The sequence below is a fragment of the Echeneis naucrates genome, chromosome 24 (genome assembly GCF_900963305.1).
Source record: "Echeneis naucrates chromosome 24, fEcheNa1.1, whole genome shotgun sequence".
In the NCBI taxonomy this organism is placed as follows: domain Eukaryota; kingdom Metazoa; phylum Chordata; class Actinopteri; order Carangiformes; family Echeneidae; genus Echeneis; species Echeneis naucrates.
The window spans coordinates 9,218,249-9,241,804 of record NC_042534.1 but is presented as its reverse complement, the minus strand read 5'-3'; the positions used below and the strand labels follow the sequence as shown (position 1 = coordinate 9,241,804).

General features: G+C 38.3%; 1 protein-coding gene across 3 annotated transcripts; it reads right to left on the bottom strand.

Moving 5' to 3' along the window:
- Positions 1 to 954: 954 nt before the first annotated feature.
- Positions 955 to 23,412, bottom strand: snx17 (sorting nexin 17). 3 transcript variants are annotated; one of them, XM_029495946.1, is made up of 15 exons: positions 22,597 to 23,412; positions 18,571 to 18,645; positions 16,862 to 16,979; positions 15,435 to 15,499; positions 13,730 to 13,840; positions 12,360 to 12,450; positions 10,318 to 10,405; positions 7,083 to 7,152; positions 6,585 to 6,677; positions 6,105 to 6,308; positions 3,920 to 4,048; positions 3,696 to 3,773; positions 3,388 to 3,462; positions 3,255 to 3,296; positions 955 to 3,079 (listed from the first exon to the last, which is right to left on the bottom strand). In XM_029495946.1, exons 1-15 carry the CDS (start codon positions 22,891 to 22,893, stop codon positions 2,960 to 2,962), a joined length of 1,656 nt encoding a protein of 551 aa, XP_029351806.1. In that variant the 5' UTR covers positions 22,894 to 23,412; the 3' UTR covers positions 955 to 2,959. The 3 variants fall into 3 exon arrangements, with proteins under 3 accessions (XP_029351806.1, XP_029351807.1, XP_029351808.1); XM_029495947.1 differs by having other exon boundaries at positions 2,960 to 3,079; positions 18,607 to 18,645; XM_029495948.1 differs by lacking the exon at positions 18,571 to 18,645 and having other exon boundaries at positions 2,960 to 3,079.
- Positions 23,413 to 23,556: the final 144 nt, after the last annotated feature.

Here is a 23,556-nt window from a genome sequence, read left to right as displayed (position 1 = left end):
GCCATAATATACTCCTAGAAGAGCATACTTTAATTTATAGCACTAGGATCTTTTTATTTAATTTGAATGTGTGGTGTGTCATTTAGTTACCATGGGGGGGGGACAATAGGGGCAGCAATTTAAACTTACTCTTTGTGAATGACTATTATATGCAAGTTATATATTTTTCAGGTTGCCAACTTCCCATGACATAACGGAGCATCGAACACATTGATTAATACTGACGTCCCCCAAGTGTCCATTTTTGTCCTTATGCAGTGTCTCATAAATGCCTTAAAGTGAGGATTTTGAAATAAACAAATGGGATTAATTTAATAGATTGTCAGACATCAGACTGCTTCTCGTTTCTTTTCAACATACTAGCACAATAACTTCACATTGCAGACTTCAGTAGGAATGGCTTCGGGGCAACACTGATTACAGTGTGTGTTATCTCCGAAAGTGCTCAGACCCCTTCAGTTTTTCATTGTGTTATGTTGCAGTCTGTCATCAATAACATCAATACTCCATAATGACAAAATGAAGAGTTTAAGAATAGTAGATATAGATATATAAAAAAAACTTACATGAGGCAGCACGTGAATGGCGTATGCTGTCAGATTGGATGGACTGCCAGTGGACACCAGCTGAGCCGCTCTGTCATTCAGTGTTGTCCTTCAACTACTCCTGTTGAAACTGGACACTTCAGTTAGTTTCATCAGACTAAGAGGAGGGGCATCTGTACGACCGCTCTGCTATGAAGCCCAGATCAGATTGACAGCAGCATTTAATGATGACTGTGGCCATTGTTCTCTTTTTCCTTGTTTGTCGGTATTGTGTGAAAAGGAACTGTAAAAGACATATGACATGGGAGAGGACCAAAGCTGCTGCAGGAAAACAAACGTGGGAGTAATATGCAGAGCAGTAATGAAGAAATGACTCAAGTGAACCATTAACTGACAACTGAGAGCCGAATGGTCACCTAATTTCAGAGTTTATTTTAGTATCATGACAAACAGACCAGACAGTTATCACTGACTTTACCACTAAAATCGAAATGGAATGCCTTGAGTCAGTACAATCTTTATGAAATTTTACATTTAGTTTAATGATGATGTTGACATTAATGCACTCAAGATGTGATTTGGCACCTACACATGTATTAACACCCAGGACCACTGCAGTGTGTTTGTACTTGGTATAGGAATAGAGAGAAAATAAAGATGACTGATCGTGTCCACATCCCACTACTAAAAATACAGCTGAAACCAAAGAAGCACAGCAGTGAAATAACAAGACATTTATATTGAGATCGTTCTGTTTACAGTTGTGGCTACCAGCAAGAATAAAAGCTGTTTATAGGTTGGCACTGATTCATATTTAAAGGTTTCAGAACATGCTGAGAAATTAAAAGAAAATGGGCTGACTGAATTATACAACAGTGGGATATGCTCCTCTTGTTGCCTCCCCTCCGTGACATAACTCACCCCAGCAACTGTAATCACACAAGCCCCTTCACGCCACAAAGCACCTTTTTCAGCAAAATCCTCTGAGATGATTGGCACAATGCTCGTACCAATGACAATGAACTGAAGCATTTATGACTGCTCCACCATCACTCGCCCGAAACAAACAAGACAAAGGAAATCAGATGCTAAATTTGTAAACACTTAACATTAACTAAAAAGTCCCCTAAACATTATGTAAACAATGATAAATGTTAGTCCATTCAAACTTTGTTCTATACATTTTAGATTACATTTGATCTATTTGATTACAATAAGCTATGATGATAAAGATATTAGTAAATGCTCAGAATATTTAATTGCATGTACATAATATAGAAAGTGACATTTTCATAATTCTTTATGCTTATTTTGTGCAAAATGCTTTAGTAAACTATAATTTGGCATTTATGAGAAACCTTAAAAAATTGGTAAAAAAAAAAAAAAAAAAAGAATAATAAATCACAGATGGATTTACAAAGTCCCTCTGAAACAATCTACACAGAATGTTTGAAGTCCAGCTCAGGCTTTACTCAAACACTCATCTCCACCTGTAATACTGTGCAAAATGATCAGTTCAGCAAGTGCAAGCAGTGCGGCCAATCAACCATCTATCAAGCTCTGCAAGATTCTAGGTAACACCTGCGAAGTTTGAACCCATGACAGAGTAGCCCAGGAGGCAAAAATAAAAAAAACAACGTAAAAGTTAAGGCATCAGACTATTGCTGAAGGCAGTATGAGTGGAAACTGGAAACACCACTGGCATCTTGCTGAGATATTTACTGACTTGGCACATAGAGGATCACAAAAATATAAAGCATGACATTTTGGTATCTAGCCAAGCCAAACGTTGATCATCCATATAAGCAGGTGCTCTGGATAGTCTACAGTTTTGTGATCAGTTTCAACACATTTGCTGTATGAGAACTAGCCCCTTCCAGGACTCCTGTGATATCACTAGTGCCAGGTCTATGTAGACATTTGGCTCTGGTTGGAAAAGGAACATGCAGTCGTCAGGTCTTCTTCATATAGTTTATAATATTTTAATTGTACCTCAAGAATACAACCGCATTCTGGGCCTTTAGACGTACTGCTGATGATACAGTAATTTGTGCATGTGAAAAGAGGGAATTTATCAGACAGTAACATACAGAAAGCTTCTCTATTTGAGTGCCTGTAACTTAACATGCCCTGTACTATATGTTGCTACAAGTTCAAAAAATATGGGCAGAATTACAATTGGATGTACTGACTGTAACTCAAACACAAATCAAGATGAGCTTTTCGGAGTTTGAAATGGAGGACACAGTCAAAGATTGCATGAGAACTTAAGGCAGCGATTTCTCCAGGAAGAAGCTACAATCTTACAGAATGGGACGAATATGTGTGGTCCGCTCAGCTCATGATCTTTGTCATACTAGTTGTTGACAGTGAAATGAAAAGGGGAGGAGGGAGAATCGACGGGGGCGGAGGGGCTACAGGTCATCATCCCCAATTCCTTCGAAAGCATAGTTGCCGTGGAAATCATTGCCACTGATGTCATTTGCTGAGTTGGAGGCGCTGATCCCTCGAAGGGACACTGAACTTAGCTTGGTCTAAATAGAATAATCAATACTGTAATCAACACCAGACTGACATTGACTTATTATAACATGTTTCAGCTTCTGTTCCAGCTGCTGCACTTTTCATTTTTTTCCTACACATTTGTTTTTTTAATTATGCAGCACACCAAAACCAAACCAAAAAAAAAAAAGAAAAGAATATACTCACTGAGAGTTTGACAATTTGTTCACGGTTCGGGTCAGGAGAGTCCTGCAGTCAAAACATGTCACGTTAAGAACAAAACTGTTGAGAGCATGAGATACAGATCAGGTTCAAAACCTAAAGAAATCCTGTTCCTCACCAGCAGAGGGGGAGATTTCACAGCTTGCTGACTGTCTGTTCTGTGTATGGAGCCATTATGTCTTTTCCTCAGCATCTGGAAGGTGAGCAGAAGCCAAAAACATATTATTGTGAGGTTCACTTTACATTTGCATGTAATGTGCTTTCAGAAGAGCAACTTGCAAATAATAGTTGAGCAACAATCAACTACATTAGTTAGTCATAGCAAATCCATGAATGAAATGAGAAATGTAAAACTTCTTTTTTAAATAAAATGTGTGAAATGTGTATTTGTGAGTGTCGTTACAACCACAATTTTGCATAACAAACCTTTTTTATGCTGCCACCTGACTTTTTCACCATCAATTCATCCACCATTGACTGAAGACAGATACTCATCATGATAGCCTGAAATCACAGATTGAAAGTCGGTAAAATCTGAAATACTGTAAACTTGCTGAATCAAGTTTTAAATGAAAAATCTTCCTTAGTCATTCCTACCAAACAAAAACAATTTAATGTGATGCTTATTGCTGCTTGTTGCTGCATCTTACCTGTTGACTGGTGATGGTGACCCACTGAAGACGGTCCTTACTCATCAGATACTCAAAGGCCAGCTCTAGCTTGACCTCACACTTGGCTGAGCTGCAGGGATTGGTTGTACCATTGGCTATTGGAACTTGCTGCAGAGATGGACAAAAGGACCATCATTTGTGCCACCATCAGTACACCACAAATGCTACAGCTGTTAACAGCAGCCTCTTATAATTTAGTTAAATAAATAAATAAATAAATGAAAAAGATATATTTCCTCAGTAGTTCAAGAACAACAAACTAGATTTAGTTTGCCTGTTCTGCTTCATGGCTGGGAGGTCATGTGTACATGTGAGCAGCCAAAAATCACATTTTCTAGCCTGCATCTCTTCTTAGGCTGTCCTTTTTGACCTGCTGCATCACAAGTGACAGCCAGCCAAATGTTGAGACAGCAGGTGCTAAAAGATTAAAATGAGTGCAGATAGTGAAGAAATGTGGACTTGCGCAGAATTTTAACTGCCTTCGAAAGTTTGTGAAGCTCAGTGGCCCACAGTTCCCTGGAGTCGAGCTCTCATTCCACATTTATGAAGCATGTGGTCTTCACTGAGACAGTTTCTGCTGGGCAAGAAACTGGCTCTACCTCCCATGCTAACCACATACAGGAAAATAGCATCAATAAAGAGCTGCGAAAAACAAAAAAGTCTGATGTATGCAGACCACCACCATACACACACACTGTTTACATGGGCTCTTCCAAATGTAATTTGAAATTTGGCTACAAGGGGGTTCAATGCAGCACAGAATGAAATGTTTTGAATAGTCACACATTAAAATGACTTCAGCCTCTGAAAATGAGCTGATGAATTGATCATCCTGGGGAGGGCAGCATTTTAATTTGTCCAGATTTCTGTGCACATGAACTGGAGAGTCATATGTAACTCCAGCTTGAGCACTAATGCAATACAAATGTGATCTGTTTACTTCGTCTCTATTTAATCTTGTGTCTGTAAACATTCATCTTTCAAATCGTGGCAGAAATTATGTGGGTAGAGCTGCCTGTAATGCTATTCAAAGAAGTGGAAGTAAACTGTTCCAGCATTTAGAGGAACTGTCTCTTGCAGAGAAAATAAAGCACATTTGAGGCAGATTAACTATGTGGTGGATGGTGGTTTTAATTTGTACCCAATTTTTCTGAGGCAGTTCTGCGTGAAAGTTATGTTTTATTTCATTCACTCGATAAGGGATTTGTGCTGTATATATTGCCAGCTGTTGCAGTTTGAAAATAAAGAGAAAACTACAGAGTTAAATGTGTCCAGTCAAATTCAAATATTTTGACAATATTTTTGGCACCTTCATATAGAAACATGCTTAAAAAACAATGCTCACAACTGGTGCTTGATCCTTTTAGAAACAAATTCCACAACCACTCGCAATTTCATCTGAATCTCCACTAAATCCTCAACCCCAACTTACCATACAACCCATTTGGTGTGCCTATTAAACATACTTCAAGTTCATGTTTCATATTTTACAGTAATATGTGGTAGTTTTCTTGTCTTGCTTTTTCAGACACAAAAGTCTTTCACTGCCTCAAGAAAGTATAAAATACTGGAAAAGTTCCTGTTTTTCCTTTTTTCCCCTCAACAGTACCCTCTATTTGTTTACGATGTAAAATGCATGGGGCTGATCAATCCATCACTGTCATCTGCTCATGTACGGTGCTGAGAGACATGGGAGCATGTCAGTTTTTAGGTGACAAGTCTAAACAACACTGTTTCACATAAATTCATCCGTATATTATTTCACAGGTTTAGTTGTAATTGTTTCAATGCATGCCACCTGGATGCCATTATAGCCCCTCCTCACTAAAGGACAATTATCCGTTTAAACACAGGATACTGCTGGATCAATAAAGCACTATCCCTGTGTGGACTGAGTGTTTAGGTAATTGAACTGAAGAAGATAGATGGTGTGGAGGTCAGCACTTTAAGCAAGCAGTAGAAGTAAAAAGTGATGCTTGGTAAGACTAAGGATATTCGTTTGTGGCACAGTGGAGGGCCTGTTTGGTTTGAGAGGGGGTCTAGCTACATAAGGGTGACTCAGTAATGTATAGGATTCAAGTTTTATTCTTTCCAACCCTCAGAGATATACACATGGTTAAAGGTAAAGTCAGTCATCCTAATACTGTCTTACAATTCCACTTACAGAGGATGTGACTCGCCAGCATCTCATGCGTGTGACCTTGAAACTTCCCTCCTTCATCTGCTCGTTGGGCAGCTTGACATGGAAGTTGAGTTCGTTGTTGCCAGCACTGACGATGACTTGGCAGCCCTTCTCAGGAAAGTCAGTGATACATGGGTCAAACTTGATATAGCCATAATATTTCAGCGTCTGGCCTAGATGAATGAACTGGAAAGGAAACACAACAAAAGCTATTTTAGATGACAATGGTTTCTAAAAGTCTTGCCTTTCTCTAATCCTTGGCGATAAAAGTTTTAATTCTCTACCATACTTCATTAAAAATATATATCAAGAGAAACATAAGCTAATTGTATAAGACAGAATACACCAGAGGCAGTACTCAGGTCTACAGGTTTATCCTGGGACAAAAACATTTCTGAGAATCAGCTGGATTTAACTTAGATGCCGTTGAGGCTGAATAACCTTGAACATGCCCTTGCTTACCTCTTTCTTGGAGCCCTTTTCTTGCAGTGATTTCAGCTGCCTGTGCTGGTCTTTGTTGACCAGTATCCAGCCTCTCTCAATGTCAGACACTGTCTGGTGAAGGAAAAACAAGAACTGAAGTTCTTCTTGCTACACAGAGGAATACACTAAGTTTTTTCTTTTTTGTTTCCATTTACACATGTGGGAGAAATTATAGCCAGTGGCTTTCATATAAACAGTGCAGCTCAGCAAATAAACATGCACAAATACACATGCACCAAAAACTATTTATTCTTCTTAGATGTTAACTTTTTTTAAAATGCATTTTTGCTGCACAGAGGAAAATTCAGCAGTTGCAGATTTTAATCAAATTAGCCACACCAAAAATGCTTCATAGAAAAGATGACAGCTGTCGCAGCAAAGGGAATCTGTTATTAATAGGATCATGTGATCATGATCACTACTACAGCTGAAAATTCATAACAGACCTGGATTTACCCGAGCCATGAAATCACTTACCTGGGCATATAGCAAATTCAGGCCAACTCTGTTGTCCATCATGTCAGCATCATACGCCATGTCCCAGTAGCTGCAGAGGGGAAATAGCCCCAGGAGTGAGTTTCTACAAATCTATATTCTAATATGGAAATTTATATTAATATTGAAATTTAGGTAAATGGTTGCTTTTGATGGTGCCAATTTTAATGGAGGCTTAAAAAGCCTGAAACACAATGAAAGAAGATTACCATGGTCTTTGTTGAAAGGTCTTTTACCTCTGTCTGCATACTGAACATTACACTGCGTTGTGATCCTATTCAGTGTTAGACAAGTTACCCGATAAGCCCTTCTAACATGATGGTTTCTGTTTCTATTGTATTGTATATAAATAATTTATCTCAAAAGTATTTTTCAGATAATTCACTGTATTTAAACGGTTTATGTGGATTAAGAAGCATGATAGTTGTCTCCTATTTCTTAGTTTACCTGAAAATCTCAAGAAAACCTCATTTAGAAGTACATGGTTTGACAACATTAACACTATGGGCCTACAGGTCAGCAATTACTTTCAACAGTGTCATCACTTAAATTGATTTGTGATATGAAATGCAAAATAAAATTTGCCTCATCAGGGGGATAGCAGTGTTAGTATATTGAGGTGGGTTAGGAGTATTGCTAATGTGTTGGTGCTGCAGGGCAGCTTGAGGAATAGAGTGTGACATAAAAATAATGTATGAAATCCAATCCAATTGTTGAAGCAGTGAGAGAGGCGATCTGAAGTGGGGCCATATGCAAATGCCACAAATCTGATCACAAAAAAAGTTTAAAGAAAGTTGGAAAGATAACATCTGGCAAACCAATTACTCCTGATGAAAATTATTTGGACCAAATTTTCCATTCAGACTGATTAAACACAGGTTTCATACCTCAGGAAAGAATGATTGCCATCTGACTTAGAGCAGCACTGACTTTTTTTTCCATCCTTGTGCTCAAGCAAATGATCATTCATGTCTTCCCACACTTTAGCACCAGTGTGAAATTTAACATGCTGTAATTTCATGAGACAAGGCGTGCTGATGGATGAAGTTTTTCAAGCAGCATGCTTCCTTACCACATCAGGTAATGGTAATGAGAGATACACAAGACAGAGTGAGATTGAGAGGAGAATGGAAGGAAGAGAATGAAAGGACATGACTGTGCCTGTATCTGTTAGATGTTTTGCAGTTTCAGTAGCAGTCAAAAGTAGACTGAGAACCCCTGCTGAGACATACAGACTGTATTTGAATTCTCGTAATACATAGCTTATTTGCCGCTGACCTACAAAAATGTCTCAATATTATTCATATGCCTGTTTTTATTTTATTAATTCTTTGCTGTACTGCACAACATGAAAAGGCTGGCATGATGACTTAATGTTTTCACTGGACTGAGACAGCATTTCCCTCATTCTTAGCCTGGTCCTTCGTTGAATCTCACTGGGGGTCTGTTTTCCCTCAATCTCCACTTTTTAGCTCTACATTCACTCTTGCTGCTCCATACTCCACAGTGAAACTAGGTCAGGAGGACTAAGACTTTCCTTGAGGCAGAAAGAAAGTAAACATCCTGTGTACCTCAGGCAGCAGGGGGTAGGGTGACGAAAGAAAAAGCAAATGAGGAAGTAGAAAAATGTTCAGCTGAATAGGGAAGCAGTCTGTAATTTAAGGCTGGGGGGGGGGCAATATCTGTATTTTCCATACACAGAATTAGTTTTTCAACACTTGTTAGCATGATGAAAGAGGCTTATTCCCTTGCAAAAGCAGCCCCTGACCCCTTTCTTTGTGCAAACCTACACTTGTGAATTTGTCTCTGACTGAAAACTGATTTCAATAATTATGACAGAAACATAAAAATACCAGCACCCAAGGATTATTCTGTAGGACTAGAAGAAATATTGGAGTATACACCATGTGAGTGCTGTTGTTGGAGGGGCAGAGAAGTTTAAGGACCTACAATCTTTGACAATTTAACACTAAGTGTTCCTGTTTAAACCAATGGATTTGGTTTGAAACTTGCCTCCTGTTTGATGGGCCTCCTCACTTCAAACACTAAAATACATTTCCAATCTGAGAGAATTGCCCTGTACACAGCCCTGTACACTGGTTGTCAAGAAATGTGACAAAAAATATTTTTGCATCAAGTCTTCTTACATCACATAACTGACCTGACTAAATCCATGTTTCAGTAGATGTAATTTTGACCATTATACTAATAATTCTAACTTTGATTTAAATAGCTTTCATACAACAAATGTAGATTTTTACAATTCAAACAAAAAAGAAAAAGCTTAAGATCAAACTACACCAATTAACTACGACACACATTAGACTCAGGATAGATAGTATTAATAAATACAGCAAAACAAGCAATATCACTTCCTCATCAATCTAGCAGTAATGTAGCTTTGGGCCTCTGAGCAATGGGGCCGCTGAAGGGCAGGCACTATAAGTCTGGTAACCTCACATCTCTCTAAGTTCAAATCCACAGATTCTTCATTTTCCAAACTGTAGCCTTTAGCCTCAGATGATGACGATTCCTTTACTTGAGGCTATTTATCAGATTTTATGCAGCTCCCTATGGAGACACAAACTGTTTTATACAGTTTTTTTCCCCCAACTATGTTGTAACACGCACCAAAACAGTAAAGCAGACTTTGTTACTAAAAGTGGTGGAGTTTCCCATTCGACTTGCAAGGCAGTGGTTACACACTGCAGCAATGCTGGGCAAAATAACCTAACAGCTATAAAAACAAACATGATTACATCTCTTTTTTAAATCTAAAATGTGCTATGTTGTTTGCATAATTTCGCTGATTTACCTTCTAGTTTGATAGTTAGACTGCTTGTTCTAGCAACTGCAACTTTAAAGACAAGTTGAAATATTTCTATTATTTATTTATTTACTATTTGAGGAGAATTGAAGTTGGTGTGTGATTCCAGTGCTTCCCTGCAGATAAGCAATGAAATGACTAACACCCGGAATGATTTTATTGAATTACTGAAAATACTGAATTAAAATAACAAGTACAACAGATATAGCTTATGGGGTCTTGCTAAACACAAACAAAATCTGCAACCAGCATTATTACAGGATTAGATAAATAAACCCTGAATGTTTGGGACAATGAATAACAGCTATAATTACAGTGGATGTGCAGGAGAGAACTTTAGGGAAGTACATGATGAAATTCAAAGACATGATGTGAACAGGTGGTGGGTACCTTTTCCGTAGGAGTATGTGAAATTCAGAGCTCCGTAGGCTGGTAATAGATACATAAGGTAGCTCAAACTCTTGCAGCTTCCGCACAACTAGGAAGGAAACAAAGGAAGATAGAAAGAGGGGAATAAGACACAAATGCAATAAATTCTCAAGGACATTTAGATAATGATGCCAACTACACACAATTCCAGATGGGAAGAGTCCATCTGGACAGGTTCCAGAGGGATAAAACTTTGTGTGCTTATATTTGTGTAATATTTGGGTGCAAGTGCTTAAATCTGAAAACAGTTTTCATTGCAACCCTTTCCCTCAGGAGATTGAAGGAGATCTCAAGCACAAAAAAACCCTCATACAAGCCAGAGCTTTAAATACTGAGTATTCCTTGGTGAAGAAAATCATCAGTGGGCACACAAAAACATGCCTATGCATAGTTTATCGCATATATTGATTTTGACTCATACTTCTGGGAAACTTGCTGCCTGTCAGTAGGGACTGGAGTTTTTCCTTGCCATCCACATCAATACTCCCACCAGTAGTTGTGTTTTATCCACAGCCTACTATGCCGTATTTATTCTAGTATTCAAGTCATATTAACACACAGCATTTCTCCTTCAGACCACTCAGATTTTCAGATTGAAGCTGTGCCCAGAATATGCAACATTCTTGGAATATTTAAATATTCCTCTGAATTCACCTGGCACCATTTTCAGCGACAGTGGATTTAGTGTGAGAAGTGTTTTGGCAGGTGGTGAACGAGAGAAGAGCAGCGTCATGGGACTGATTGGGGATTTGATCTAACAGGGCTCTGATGAAAAGGAAAATGAATTGGCAAACTTAAAAATCTTGATGCAGGAAGGTCTTGCTGCTGCCTGTTCTGTTGTCTGAGTCACTGTGATTGTTCTTGTCACAATGCAGGTGGTGCGAAAAGTAAGTGCACAACAATCCATGCCTGCCCTGCCCCCCCCCATTATATGTAATCATCAGGAACTTGTTTATTCAAAAATTTACAGGAGGCAAATGGAGGGTAAGAAATAATGTGAGACAGACGGTTTGTTGGAGTGAGTATTCTGACAGCTGCAGTTTGAATCAACTGTAAATGATTTAGAGCAGCTTAGTTATGGCTTGTTATAAAAAAGCATAATTATCTTGAAATTTACAGATTGTTGTTTTAGTGGAGTAGCCGTTTTAAGCATAAATTCATTTGAGAGGTCTCCTCTTTATAAAGGAAAGGTTACTAGGTATTAGAGCTTGAATTTACAACATCGGCTGTATTCTTTACTTGAATACATTGCATATAGCCTGGTGTGGCAGCCCCAGCCACTCTAAACACTGCACAACTGTTTTGAATGATCCAGCCATCAAACACACAGAGCTTGGGTCTCACAGCTTCCAAGCACCAAAAAGATGAATCATGCAATTTAGCCAGTGATGCATTACGTCTCTTGTGCATGCATGTCACCACTCCTGTTTTTCCCAGGAGTCTCCCACATTTCAAATTAATCTTCCGGCACCTTCCTGTGTTGATTCTCCTAGAAAACTAATTTGCATCACCCTTTACCTTTATAATAAATAACTGTCCTTCACTCATCTATACGTTTTGCATATTTGTCTGACATTATCCAATTTCGCCAGCTTGTGTATAAAAGACAAGAGCAACAGACAACCCACACACATACATACATGTAACTCCAACTCATCTGTTACCACAACCTGGAAACCCACAACCCACTTTGAGGGGTGTGTGCAGCTGCTCTCTGCACACACAGGCAGCTCATTAGATTGTGGAATCAATTATTTCTTGCAAAATTCACAAGCTTAATCAATTTCTTTAAAATGTTACGTTCATGTAATGTTTATGTAATGATAAATATGTACCTAGCCCCGACCCCACACCCTAAAAACATGTGGTGATGTAGTCAATAATTAATAATTATTTTTGTGTATATTATTGAGAATGCACTCTAATAATTACAGAGACAAGTAAATGTCAAACAAGATTTTTTTTACTCCTTTTTCTTTTAAGGATTTGATGTTCAAACTCACATGTTAAACCGCCATCCATACCCTCACGAATGAGGAAGAGACTGAAATATCCAACAAGGTCATCCGGAAGGTCAAGTTTTGTTGCCACAGCCTGAGGAGAGATGAAAAGAACAGAAAGAGAGAGAGCAAGAGAGAGCAAGAGAGAGAGCAAGAGAGAGAGAGAGAGAGCAAGAGAGAGAGAGAGAGAGAGAGAGAGAGAGAGAGAGAGAGAGAGAGAGAGAGAGAGAGAGAGAGAGAGAGAGAGAGAGAGAGAGAGAGAGCCGAGAGCCGAGAGCCGAGAGCCGTTTATTTTAAATCAGATTCCATTATTTCAACCTTTAATCAGATTTTCTTTCAGGAAGACATGAGGAATGCAGAAAAAAACTGATTAACCGTGATCATATGCTACAATCTATACTACAATAAAATCTCTAAAGTGACAGATTTTAAATGGATGATTTGACTCAACTTATCAAGTATTATTACTGTCACTTCTGTTATATTGTTCATCCATGACAACTTGGATATAAAAAACTACCTTTGTCTGTTTTAATGGCAAAATGTATTCTTTGATCTTGTTTTTAATTCCTGTAACACAATTGCAACATAAGTGATAGTAGTTTAATTTTTAGAAACACAATTACAGCTGAGACAAGTTAAGAAACCACACATGCATACACAGCCCAACATCCCCTTCCAGGCACACATATCGTGAAACTGTTCTGACTGAAATATATTCTGCTGTGGTGGATGGAGGACATCTGTAGTTAAACTTTCATGAGAGTACTTAAAGCATTCCAACAATCTAGATTTACAGTCAAGGACATTATGATGAAGCATCAACACATTTACTGTGATGTGTTATTTTAGAGTGTGTGCAGTGATAGGTTGTGTGTGATTATGGTCAATGCAGATCAGAGATGAAATGCATGTTCTAAAAGGTGTGTCCACTACTTCATCCATGGAATGAAAAAAAATACACTTTAAATATCCATGATGCATCTGACTGTATATTTGCTTCGTTATATAATTTAAATTGTTCATTTTGTCCTTAATGCTTTAATTTTCCCTTTCTTAATTTGTTGTAGGTTGTTGTTTTTATGTTGCACATGCTCATCAGGTCTTTAATCATATTTTACTTGGCTTTGTTAGCATATTATTATGTTGTGTTTTTTTTTATAAGATAGCTCTAAATAACCATGACTTCTTACAGCACTGCTTTGGTTAAGACAGTCTATATTAGTGAGTTTGACATCATCTGATTTACAAACTGTCTGGTGAGTTTATGGTAGAGTCTACAAGAATTTGGCCTGCCAGCAGGAGATCATAGGTTTCTGTCACCACTGATGTGAACAGCATAGATTAAATTCCTTGAATTCAACTACACTTACATCAAGCACATCCTCCGTCTGATCTGAGGTCAGGATGTTGACTGTAACCTTCTGACTGTTTGAGAGGCAGATGTCAAGAGAAACATCTTCTGTGGGAATCTGCTGCGTCTCCTGTGGGAAGGACACAAAACATAACAGGCTTTTATTTAGCTTCACGAGTAAGCTTGGCCTATTTGTTCCTATCAGGCAACAACAAAACCCAATCATGTCACATAGAATTGAATGAAGTTGAAGCTCCAGTGGAGATAAAGGCAGAAGGTAAAAGATGCACAATTTATCATTACATCTTAAATGCAAGTGTCTTGAATACCATCATATTCTGGAAAATAGAATCAACCTATGATGATTCTCCTCTTTAGTCAAACAGGCCTGATCAACAACTGACACAATGGGCCACATCTTTCCCTAGGTACAGAGTTTAATCCAGAATATTTAATAAATTTAGAATAATTCAATTCAAAAAAAGTAGTTACATACACATTTTGTGTCAGTCATACTTTTCCAATCCATTTTATTTTAGCTCTGTCAGCTTAGCGCTCAGAAATTAAGACAGGTATATTCGTCATTATTACTGTGTGCATGCGTTTGTTTATGTCTTAACTGGAAGAAATAGAAGGAGGAATAAAACCCACCAAAATCAGCAAAAAGTAACTAAGAAAAATAAACTGGACTGCAAAAAGCTTTTAATATTTCAAAACTAAAACAGTAGCTTCTGAACTGATGACACTAAATATGAAATGTTAAACTGGATAACCCCAGTCTTCCCTGTCCTGAGGCACCACCACTGCTAAATCATCTCTTATCTTTCCTGTTTCCTCTGCAGGGAGCCTCTAAGTACATGCTTGGCACTAAATGTACAGATGAAATGACAATAACGGGTGGTAACTCATCTTCTATTCTGCACCTGCTGTCCTCGTTGTGCATACTGTAAGGGGGGGGCGCAAACACCCAATAATAATGGGAGCAGAAGATAGAGAAAGAGAAGCTGAATGGTTGTGATGTGGCTGCAGATAGAATAATCTGTCCATGAAGGTTATTGGATTTACAGCCCTGCTGGTGATACAGGTCACAGCTTGAATGATAACAAATCAGCCCTGCTACTTGGTCTGAACAAGTCAATGACACATCATGCATCTTTTCTGTAACCGGGCAACAAATATACCACGAGTGTGCATTATTAACCCAACTGAGGGTTTTCTTACATTTAATGCTGCTGAAAGACAATTTTGCCTAGCCTCATGGAGATGAATCATTGGGTGGCTCACATTTCCTTTTTCTAATGATATAAAGTTCAAAAGGATCCAAGAACCCACACACAATACAACCAAAATGCCATATCTCTCTGAAAAATTTAGAAAATTCCTTCAGCTGCATGTTTCACCTAATTATTTCACAGATCTCTGAATACAAACAAAAAAGTAACCACATAGGACAAGCATTTTAAACTACAGATGGCAAAATCCAAGATTAATGTAGATGCTTCCACGGACTGTGACACACAGTAAGAGTACACCTACCTCACTTACCTCACTCCACCACAATGCCAGAAGTAATTACTAGCCAGGCAGAAATGACTGCATCAGGCTTTTGGTTCAAGGAGCACGCCCTACCTCCTCATAAGGCCTGTTGACCAACAGAAAACAGCCTAATGCAGGTAGGTGGGGAGAAAAAAAACAAAACGAAACAAAAAAAAACTACCACCTACCTGCTGTGCTTTCCTTAAGAAGCTGTTGAACATCTCACTGGATCCAAGTAAAGGATCCTGACGTACTGTAAAAGAAAATAAAAAAATAAGGAAACATAAAGAGCAACAAAATGCATGCATTGTTCAGTGGAAGGAGCAGTGGAAGTCAAAAGGAGATATTTGCCAGGATATAGTCAATTGCCTTTTAGTGTAGTATAAACATAAACCTCCTTAGGCATAGACTAAGTTGATTTAGTTTCCTGTGGTATGGGCTTGACCTTTCAAGACATTCACTCAGACAATTTACCATAACATCCTGTAAAAAAAACTGCTCTTTATGAAGGCAGGAGAGTGAAAATTTATTTTGTTTTCTGGTACGAGTTGAATTAACTGTAAATGATTAAAAACCTGTTTCAATATCATGTAGTCTACAGAATTGGATTAGCTCTATTTTACTCATATCTTTTACTTTCTATTGACACTGTTTACAGTTGCAAAGCAGTTTGTTTGTTTGTAGCCAGTGTGACAACAAATATGTGGGTCACCCACTATTGTCACTTTTACAAATAACTATTTTACAAAAACATGAAAGCTTTGTTAGTCATCTGCGTCAGAGCAGATTGTATCTATGGCAGTTCATTTTCCATAACTATGTAAAAAGCTATGATGTAACTAAGTGAACTTGTAGCCAAGAACACCCTGTGTGCGTATGCTTCCAGACTATGAGCAAATACACACTGAAACAACGCTTCCTTGTTCTGCTGTAACTGCTGGTGCTTGAGAGGATTAAAACAAACCAGTTCCACATACTCGTGTGTGTCCAAAAACGCTCACCCTCGACCTGTTTACAAAATTTGGGCGACATGTTGAAAACCTCCCCAAACAGGATATGAAACTACAGTTGGCTTTTTAAATATGATACCAGACATGCCATATTTTATGAAATTCCGTTTTTCATTGAGGTAAAACTTAAACGTCCCCAGAAGAAGCAGATCATTACTCTGGGATCCAAGCCCATAAAACTTTCAAAAACTCTACCACTTCTGAAATCCTGAGTTGGGATTTTTTTTTCCAGGTTTGTCAGCATAACTTTGTCTAGCCAGGCTTCAGCTCAGTGTCCCAGCTGACTGTGCTCAGATCATCAGTTCTTTGACGAAACACTTTTCTATGACATGAAAGGAGCAGTGTATGGCCGGCCTCCCCATAGACACACAGTCAAGTTATTATTGCAATTGATGTGCAGAAGTGAACATATCAACTAGTTTTGCGCACAAGTTTCAAAAATTTATAAATTAGCAGGAGCATATGAATTTGAGATTTGACAACTTACTAAATTAAATATTTGCTAAAAAGAACTGCATTGTGGCTAGAATTCAAATTTAGCCAGAAATATCATGCAATGTGACACAATGTACAAGTAAAAATTCCATTCACCATGTATAACTTACCAGCCTGCATGTATTTCTCCAGTTGTTCTCGTCTCTGTTCAACCTCAGCAGGAGTCAGTGTGAAGATTTTCTTTGGAGGAAAGGCAGGCACCACATTGCTGCCATATTCTTTCTTGATCTGTTTGTGCAAAACACAAGTTATGAACCTAAACAGAGGGTGCTGTATTTAAAGATATACAAAGTTATACGACAGAATAAATATGAGTGAAATTAGATAGCTAAATAAATTTTATCAAGTCAAATTAAAACATCTGTGAAAGCAGAAATGTGGCAGTCCCATGAATTTTAAAAGTTGTGGATACATTCATGCATTTTGAGATGAATCACACGTTTATTTTAAGCCCCATTTCAACTGCTAGCTTGTGGAGTTTCCGTCCCTAACGCACACACTCACACAGACACATCTGGCACCATGAATGTCTCGTCATTCCAAGTTTACTTTGTCTTCCAGCTTCTTGACTCATTTCTTCCCATTTCGTGTCATCTAAAAGCTGGTAGCTATGAACTGTGGAGGTCTTAGTCCTCACCAATATATACACATCAAATGTGTTTAAATTTAACCTGTATCTTGCTGCAGGCAAAAGGTGTGCATCACACTAATCATTAGAAATTCACATTTTCCCATTGTAATATACTTGGGTACTGCACATATGGTGTGACGGAGGCAGGAAGGCACCAGAGAAAAAGAGGTGATTTTCACATCACCATACTGCCCTTTGGTATTTTCAGTACACCAGAGGCAGAACTGGTTACACATACAAATCAGCTCACTGAGCAGACACTCAGCACAAGTTACAGATTCAGTGGAGTACCCTAAATCTGAAATAAATTTCAGATTGTTGAAAGTCTTTACACGAACAAAAACAAGATCAGTGATAAACATTAACATTTTCTTGGCAAGAGTTTGTGCTCTGCAATCACCAGCATGTTATGGGGTGAGCCCTTTGGGGTTGATGCTTAAGGATTCAAGTGTGTCTTCCCCACACCCTGTTGCCAGGCAACAGCAACTGTCAGGCTGGTTAACACCGTGAAGAGGATAGCATAGAAGGATAGAAGTTTGACCCTTGCATGTTTATTTATTAATACAAAAGAAAAATGTGAACATCTGTTACACTATTGTGTTGTGACTGTGATTTTATAGCACATAGAGCTCACAGGAAGTCAACCAGGAATGCAACTACCACCTTTATAAACAATAAAAGCCAATTCCAACAACTATTTTCATTTTCAACTACTGCACTATTAAAAAAAAAAAAAAAAAAAAACAAGTACGTGACAAGTGTATTAATTGCGCAATAACACAGCTCTAACAAACAGTTGTGGTTCTGTGTGAAGTTACACTAAGGCAGAGACGGCAACACTACACTTTCCAACAACATTGCTTTTTCAGATTAAGTTCCTTTTCCCAGCAGGTGAAGTGAAAGAAAGGCCAAGAACATTCCTTCTGTGTCACTTACCCCCTCCAACCTCTTCCACAATGCTGCCCATTTACATGCAATAGTCTGAACTCGCAGAGGGACAACAGCACAAGACTTCAAGCTATCACGCTCATGATTGAAAGTGATGGGATATCGGCCATACCAACACAAAGAAAAGTGAAAGGTCACACTGGGTGGACGTGGTGGCATTTAAACAGTGCTGTGCCACACATTCAGGGCCAGTCATGTTTGATCTAAACCACACTGACAGCAGTAAGTATGATAGCTTACCTGTTCGTGGAGGCCAAGAAGTTGACTGTAGCGTACCCGACAGTGCAGGACACCATTGACATGTATGTTGTATGCCTATGGGAAGAAGTGGAGACAAATGTGAGGAGACAGACTGTTTAAAACAATGGATACACTGTAAAGAGACTTGACTTCAATTCTTGTAATAAACCATGTAAAACAGATGTGTAGGTGGAATCACAGACATTAAATGTCAAAATAAAACTCACACTTTACATTAAATAAAAATATCTTTGCTTCAACTACAGGTTCCACAAAGGAAAATACACCAAAGTTGAAAACATTTCCCAAGGGTACAATTTATAAATTAAATGTACAAGAAAATCCGAAGGGCATCAAAGCAAAAGCAGTTCAACCCACATAGGACCTCAAAACAAACTCCCTCTCCATCTTATCTTACTGCTGAGTGTTTCCTCCTCTTTGTTTTCCTTAAGGAAGACCAAATGAAGTATGAATGTGGATTCAATCAAGCCTTCTGACTTCCACAGGGAAAAACATAACCTGCTGCATATTTTCCAATAAAAACAGCTGTCACTTGCATTATGCTGAGGTTAACAAATATGGGGCACATAGATAGTCTTTAATTCATTCTCGAAGACATCCCTTGCTTATTTTGAAAGGAGCTATTGTTGCATATTCCTCCACAAAACCACCAATTGGTATCTGCTATCAACTTGCAGGCACATATTTAATCAATTGCCTAATTAAGTGTTGGAAATAACACTAAACCACATGAATAACAAAGTGAAGGTGGGACTCTTTTCCAAGCATATTCTCACTCACATAACAGCACTCTACATGGCAAAAGAATGTAGTGTTTTTCAGTGTACAACAAGACTTTGTAGCCACTGTCAATCCTCTACTTTATTTGTTTTGGGTTTTTTGTTTTTTTTTTTAAAGATAAAAATATGACACTACAAATTAAAACTCATGGTCAAAAGCTGCTGATGTGATTAAAGACAATTGATGGCTGCTATTGATTCCTTTAAAAATAAATAAATAATACAAATTTTACACTTTTGAAGACCTTTCCTTAATCCTGCAAAAAAATTCACTAAGAGCACCTAAATTTGAAGAAATTAACTCATGATGTCTGAGCTACTTTGTTACTGGTGGTAAAACTGCCTTCTTGACTTACAAAGAAATATGTGCTTCCAACTGGCTGCATAGCGCTCTGGCCAGGGATGAGAGGAAATGTGATCGGTATGCTTTTGGAGGAGATTTCCTATCTGGGTGTCAATGCACAAACTCTCACTGCTTTAATAACCTTTCCCTTCTGTCTCAGTGAATGTCTATAATCATCATGGTGGGCCATCTGTCAAAACAAAAGGATTCTTGAAGACCTACAGTCGTACATTGAACTATAATCAATAGGAACAGGAATTGCACAAATTAAAAGTTCTTGTAAGAAAGAGGAAGACTAAAACATTGGAGGAAAGCCAATAGCTGAGATGAAAAATGTGCATGCAGGCAGTTTTCAGCCAGGAAGGAAGAATGAGTATGCACAATATGTTGGGCTTTGCTTGATAAAGCTATAAAGAAAGAAACAGGGAAAAAAAAAAAAAAAAAAATTGTGAATTGCAAGCCTTTCAACTCAAGGACAGTTAAGCAGGGTAAATGACTATCTTTGAATAGGTGACCTTTTGCTCTACATCCAAATCAGAAATCTATTTAAAGTCTGTACATTTTGATCCCAGTTGGATCTTCATCGGGTTAAATTTTGAACAGCAAGATCTAACTACAATTGAAATGTCATCCAAATCTTTTTGTGCAAACTGGGATCAAAGCATTGCCTATACATTTTTTGTATGACAAAGATCCGACTGGGATCACAAAGTTGAGAGCCCATTTGAACACATTTTATATCATGTTTGTTTGTTTCCAAATAGTTCTCTCTCCCAGGTACGGGTTGATAAAACGTATGCTGCTGAGCATGCCTTCCACAATTTCAAAACCATATAGGGAAACAGATGAATATCGAAAACTTAGCCTACTTCACCCAAAGTAAATGACTCACTATCACTTACAGTATCACCAAAGTCTATTTCTCTTTTACACACCCACAATAAAATTAAGATACTGCAAATATCACGTGAACAACAAAGAAGATACAGTGAGTGTATTAAATAAGAGGAAACACAAGCAGAAATAAATATTGTCTTTGTATGCACAATAATAGTTTCCTCCATATTTAAAAAAAAAACTGCAGCTGTTATTCTAAAAAGCTCTGTGCAAACTGCAGATTATGGGGCCTACTGGTTCCAAGGTACACAACACATCTCTCAGCATTATAATCAAGCAAAGTCCGTTCCTATGGACTGGTTATGGGACAGTCACAATGACAGTCATGGGACTATCAGATGAAAAGTGAAACGCTGTCGCTAAAGCTCCCACTGCAGTACAGGCTAAAATGCACTGCCAGGTTGAAAGGGACTAGATATGGCACCTTAAGTGCCCAGTTTAGAAAGATACAGGCTTCCAGCAGCAGTGGCAAGTGTTTGCACAACATTATGGAAGGAGAATAATGGATAATAGCCTAAATTACTCCACATAAAATACTATGTTGATAATTTGTTCAAGGGACTAATCTAAATTTATAACCACAGCTAATTTTGAACATGTTTGTACAACATCAACAATGAACACACAAGTAAAAAATAAAAACAAGAAAAAACAAACTCCTTCCTCTTTGGAGTACATGGAGTCAAAATGCAAGAAGGGCATAAGCAAGTTCTGTGACATTGAGAATGGCCAGTGTGGTACTGCATTGAAATCAGACGTTGCAGATCTTCATATGGTGCATGACAGTAGCTGGAGTAATGATTCTTCTGTACATCTATTTATTTATTTTTAGCTAAAAATAATAGACCTAATGCTATACATCTGTTTGTTGTTTTAGTTTATGTATATACCATAATCATAAGAGACAAGAAATAAACTTGAACTTAACCGTTACCTAGCAACATAAGGATTTTTGTTTCATGGGTAGATCTTGTTTATAGCCATGTGAAGGATATACATTCAGATCAGTGTTGTAGTGTAGTTATTAAATCATCATGTGAAGATGATTTTGAGTTGACAAGACTGTTTAGAATAATGCAGTGTCTGCCACATATTAGGACAATCTATCCTGTCTGTCTCTGTGACTGAAAACAGTGATGAAAAGCTTAAAATGTTTTATGTCTGATTCTTCACTGTGACCGTCCTTGACCAAGCCCCATGAATTATACCCTCTCACCACTACAGTGACTGTCTGCCAATGTGTCCAAGGGATGCAGTCATTCAAAGTGTATTAGATGGGGTATAAAACCACATTCAAAAAGACAATGGGAAACCGAATAGAGAGAATAGAAATAAAAACCCAGGCTATGAGAGCCTGCGGTTCAGTAATTTAGGGAATATTTTTATTCTAAATAAAAAAAAGTAGGAGGATTGCAATATCATGATGATGGCAAAACTCAAATGCTGACTCTCAAACCTGTTAAAAAAAGGGACTCTTTTGAGGTCATCCAGTGTCAATAAATGACTTGTCAGTTTGAGCCAACTTAAGAAGTACCAGAGCAGTGCAACATTTTAGGACCACGGTATCAAATTTACCATGTTAGATAAAGTTCAATGTCAGGTAAAACGTTAAATCATGGGCTAGGCCAGGGGTTGCTTTCCTGGGGATGTTTTCGGTGGCAATCTTATCTAAACAGGAATCACTTGGAAAGAAAACCTCTTTTTTTCATGACGTCCTCACTTTTATCCAAATCAAGTTTATTTACCTGTTTGGACTCTATCCTTATAGAAAGCATTAACTGCATGTGTTACAAATGGGCATGTTGTGTCATAACAGTGATCTTTTAGTACACTTGGCATCCGTTTGTTCTGTGCTGACACATCATTCCTATTGCAATCAGATCATTTATAACAGTAAACACAAAAACTAGTGCTGCATTGACGTTAGCCTGACCCGTGGCCAGCTAAAACCGAAAAGAAAACAAACACACAAATTATCATGCTTACCACATAGGTCGATCCATTTTCTCCAGAACAAACCTCAGTTTCGGGGATGGAAAAATGCATTTTAACAGGAACAAAAAAAAACAAAAACAAAAAAAAAAAAACTGTGCTGTTGCCAAGTCCTTCAACGTCAGCACAGCCTACGATGGAGAAGACACCAGAGTTTCCCCACAAAGTCCACTGCAGTGACTGTCGGCGCTGACTACAGAGGAGGAGGAGGCTGGATCTCGGATCATCCACTGGTTTGGAAATCCGGGGAAAAGCTATGCCGACGACTTCGTTATCAGGACGACAACTCATGTACCAGCTAGCGTTCACATAAAACTTCTCCCACGTCAGTGTTAAACTTTTCTCACTGGCGTCCCCGTAGCAGCCATGTTGCAAGTGTTAAGTAATTACACATTCAGTGTTGGCGTGGAAATATCTCTTCGCACGAACTTTTTTGTGCTTTTATTTTATAAGTAAACGGTGATTAGTTAAAGCCACTCACTGTTAGAGGAAAAAAAAATCACAGGTTATTCGGTTCATTGGCGGCAAGAGACGAAGTTTGTGGGTTAAAAGATTTAGTCGGTTCTTGTGGAGCCCTCACCGTCGCAGAGCCGTTGGTTAAAAAAACCTTTCGGAATATGAGAGGGGGCAGTTGCACTTGCTTCTTTTGCTTGTTTTTGTTCTTTCCTTTTCCCCTACATTTGCCAAAAAGAAGCGTTACCGGCGAAGGAATGTAAAGATGGATAAAATGTGACAGAAATCATAGGAAAACGCCGACGTACGTACACTCAGCTCCGAGCAGTTTCTCCGCTGCGTGTATCTGCTGGCCCGTCGAGAGGCATTGCAACAATCTATGATGGGGCAAACCATCTCACCCCCAGCCGGGGGTGTCCTCAATCATTCCGACTAAAAAATATGCAACACTTCATTTTTTTTCCCGTCTCTTGTTTTACACAGAAATTTATAATATGTAAT